Here is a 3365-nt window from a genome sequence, read left to right as displayed (position 1 = left end):
GGTAGTTCTATGTACCTACATCACCTTACATTGTAATCACCATCTTGGTAATCCACTTTCAAGAAAACCAAACAAATAAGTATAACATATATTTCAAACAAAAGTATCAATTTATAAATAGGTATTTAACATTGTTACAGACATACTGGAATCCTAACACAAATAAACCTCATTCAGAATGCAATTTGATTATATTAAATGACTGTCCTTCCAAATTTTAATTTTCCCTCAGGTTATAATCCAGTTAGCTTTTCCAGTCTAAAAGCACAATCTTTTCCCATGTAGCACCAGCTATGTCTTGTACAACATGTTTTTAGTCAAATTTCAACCTTCTCAGGTAAAAAGAATCCTTTACCTGAGAGCTGATACTTGTGAGCTCTGTACATTCTTGTCTTAGTCCCCATTTTCTTCAATCAAACAGGTCATAAAACTTTCAGTCTTAAACTAATAATCTGAAATCACAAAGCAACCCAAAACTGATTTCTTATTTAAGTACATTGTTTCCATTCAGTACATTTTTATTCTCACTCTATATTAAGCAGGAAGGAAGAAGCTGGAGTGGTGCACAAGTAAGGCAAAAATGCACTTTATTTCAAATGCACTGAAATGTTAAGGACGACTAGTCACAGAAATCTCTGGAAGAGATTTCTTTTTTAAGAAGAAAGACTGTAAAGCAATATGATTGATAAATCATATTGTTTTAGACAGTAAAACAATTGATTTCATAGATCTTACTGGAGAGTGTTTCTCTCAAGCCTGGGGCTTGGAGGCTTATCTTCCAAATGACACTTAAAATGCAGGCAAAAGTTCCTAAATGCCAATTTTAGTTTTGAATTGACTATGATTAGGATAATTGAGTGCATGGAAGGATATGCCCCAGCTACAACTAAGGATACTGCAATTTTCACCACATCTTTACTTTGAGAGGTTGAAAGTATCAACAAATTTGAGCTACAAAACTGGAAAGATACAGGATTAAGAAAGAAATAATGGATTTAATAGCATTTAGGTGAACATCTATCATAGCATCCATGAAAGTATCTGCATAACATTGCATTGTCTTTCTGTGTGTCCACAGAGAAGTAATTAACAGAGCTGAGGTCATCACAGAGAGGACTAGAGGGAAAAAGCAACCTACAAAGTAAAGAACCAGCAAGTAGAGAGATGAACTATCCCAGTCCATGACATGAGCTGTGCTATTTTCTCTGCAGTTCCCTGTTGAGCTGCATAGGTAAGTGCTGGGTGTAATCCATAGTAAAGGAAGAGAAGTCATAGAGGAGATCACCAGCCATCCAAGAAGAAGCCATGGGACCATCCCAGCTATTCTGCACTTGATTTGCAGCAGCAGCCAGTGGGTGGTATTGATTACTTTTACACACTACAGTACATAGAGCCAGTGTTGAAGATTGCATGCAAGATGTTTTCCATTACCATCTGTATGGCTGATTACCTTGTCAAGTGAGCAGTTTGCCTTATCTCTCTCTTTGGATGACCACATTCACACCTCCCTCGGGAGGGGACCTCCGCTGATAACAGACTATTGAATATCGGTGCATGACTGATAAGAACTATAACATCCCATTGTGAGATGCTCCGCCCACAGGGAGGAGCCAAGCACTGCTACCCCATATACTCTGAGATTCTGAAATTGCAGTTCAGTTTTGTTCTCCACGAGATTCCCCAGAAGAACAGCAGCTACCTTTTCCTCCTGGATCTTCAGAGGAAGACTACATCCTTCTCTACAGATTCCCCTTGCTCCAACAGAACCACACCTGATACTTCAGAGGACTGCAGCCACATTTTCAATCGGACTGCCACCAGCACCCTGACCAACAGGGTGTCAGGTTGGGTTCTGACTCTGTCAGTGTTGTTCCAGTAGACTGTATTGTTTATTTTATCCTTTTTATTTCTTCCCTATTAAAGAACTGTTATTGCCTGCTCCCATATCTTTGCCTGAGAGCCCCTTAATTTAAAATTGTAGCAATTCGGAGGGGTGGGGAGGGTTTACATTCTCAATTTCAGGGGAGGCTCCTGCCTTCCTTAGCAGACTCCTGTCTTTCCAAAACCAAGACAGCCAGGTACTGAACCACAAGCTGCTATGGTTTACAAACATCCACACAGCACCCAAGTCCTTGTACACTGAAGCCAACTTAAACACGTCAGCAAAGTAGAGACTGTGGATGTGCATTAGAACCATCACTTGTGAGATAAATCTTGATGTGCTCAGAAAGATCAGGATCATATCAGAAGAAGATGTTTTTTTGCTTTTGATCCAATTAATTGTATTAACAGTTGTAATAAATCCATTTCCAATAAATCCAACAACAACTTCAACAGCTACAATGCTTATTGAAACAATAAGAAGTGGTGACAACATCTTGCTGCTTTGGTCACTTCTGCCTGATTAGCCTGTGTAGCTGTGCAGGAAGTTGAGCAGTTCTGATGCTATCTGGCTAGTCCCAGCTCCTGCCTGCTCACCTTGTGAACAAAATGACATCTGGAAATGACAGTGGATCTGGAAATGATAGTGAGAAATTATCAATGTTCTTCCTGGATGTGCAAAGCAGAGAAAGATTTCATAATTAACTCTAACCTTTTACATGCCTAAGATTTCCCTATGCTTTTCCTTAAGGGTGTGAGATAGCCAGCTGTATTAAGCAAGCCATCTTGTGTCCAATTGTTTATATTCTTGTCTAGAGTGACAGAAAGCTCTGTGGCCCCCTGGTTACAGCAGTACCTGACTGTGTGGAGGGGGTTGCAGCATGAAACCTAACAAAGGCATCAGTATATCTCAGCAAAGATGTCTTATATTGTAGCTAGTATCTTTCAGGCTGCATTGAAGGTTTATAAATTATAACTAGACCAATTAGTTGCAACCACTTTAACAAGGAGAAAATTATACAGCCTCCAGCCCTGTTCTAGAGGAGCACTCCAGACAACAAGGCTGTCTTCATCCAAGGATTATTGCTGCATTTAGCTGACCAATTCTTACAAGTAGTCACATATATGGGATGAAAAGATGACAGTAGCCGATGTGTAGAGGACAGGTTAGTCAAGTAGAGCAGACCCCCTAGCAGAACCCAGTTAAAAATCTCACTCTCTGCAGCTGTTTCACTGTCTCAGCTTCTATCTCACCAGCATGCCACAGTTTGATGCTGAATTTAGACCTGTTCTGCTTTATAGACTGAAAATGTGTCATCCATCTTCATCCATGTCTTTGTCTGATGCTGTAAAGAGCACAGTCCAGAGCAGTGGTGGGCCTCACTGATCTGCATTCTGCAGTATTCCTTATCTATAAACAAATATGTCTGGTTTAGAGAACAGTGTGTCCTCACCTTCTCAATCCCAGACTCATGAATCCAAGT

General features: G+C 40.1%; 1 protein-coding gene across 1 annotated transcript; it reads right to left on the bottom strand.

The window, feature by feature from the left end:
- Nucleotides 1–731: 731 nt before the first annotated feature.
- LOC102036405 (taste receptor type 2 member 40-like) lies at nt 732–2377 on the bottom strand. Its single transcript, XM_031066064.1, is given in 3 exon segments — nt 732–946; nt 949–1397; nt 2079–2377. Coding segments are annotated over 3 exon segments (963 nt in total).
- Nucleotides 2378–3365: the final 988 nt, after the last annotated feature.

The sequence above is a fragment of the Geospiza fortis genome, unplaced genomic scaffold (assembly GCF_000277835.1).
Source record: "Geospiza fortis unplaced genomic scaffold, GeoFor_1.0 scaffold16, whole genome shotgun sequence".
In the NCBI taxonomy this organism is placed as follows: domain Eukaryota; kingdom Metazoa; phylum Chordata; class Aves; order Passeriformes; family Thraupidae; genus Geospiza; species Geospiza fortis.
Note: the sequence above shows the minus strand (reverse complement) of the source record. Positions and strands in the feature narration are given on the sequence as shown.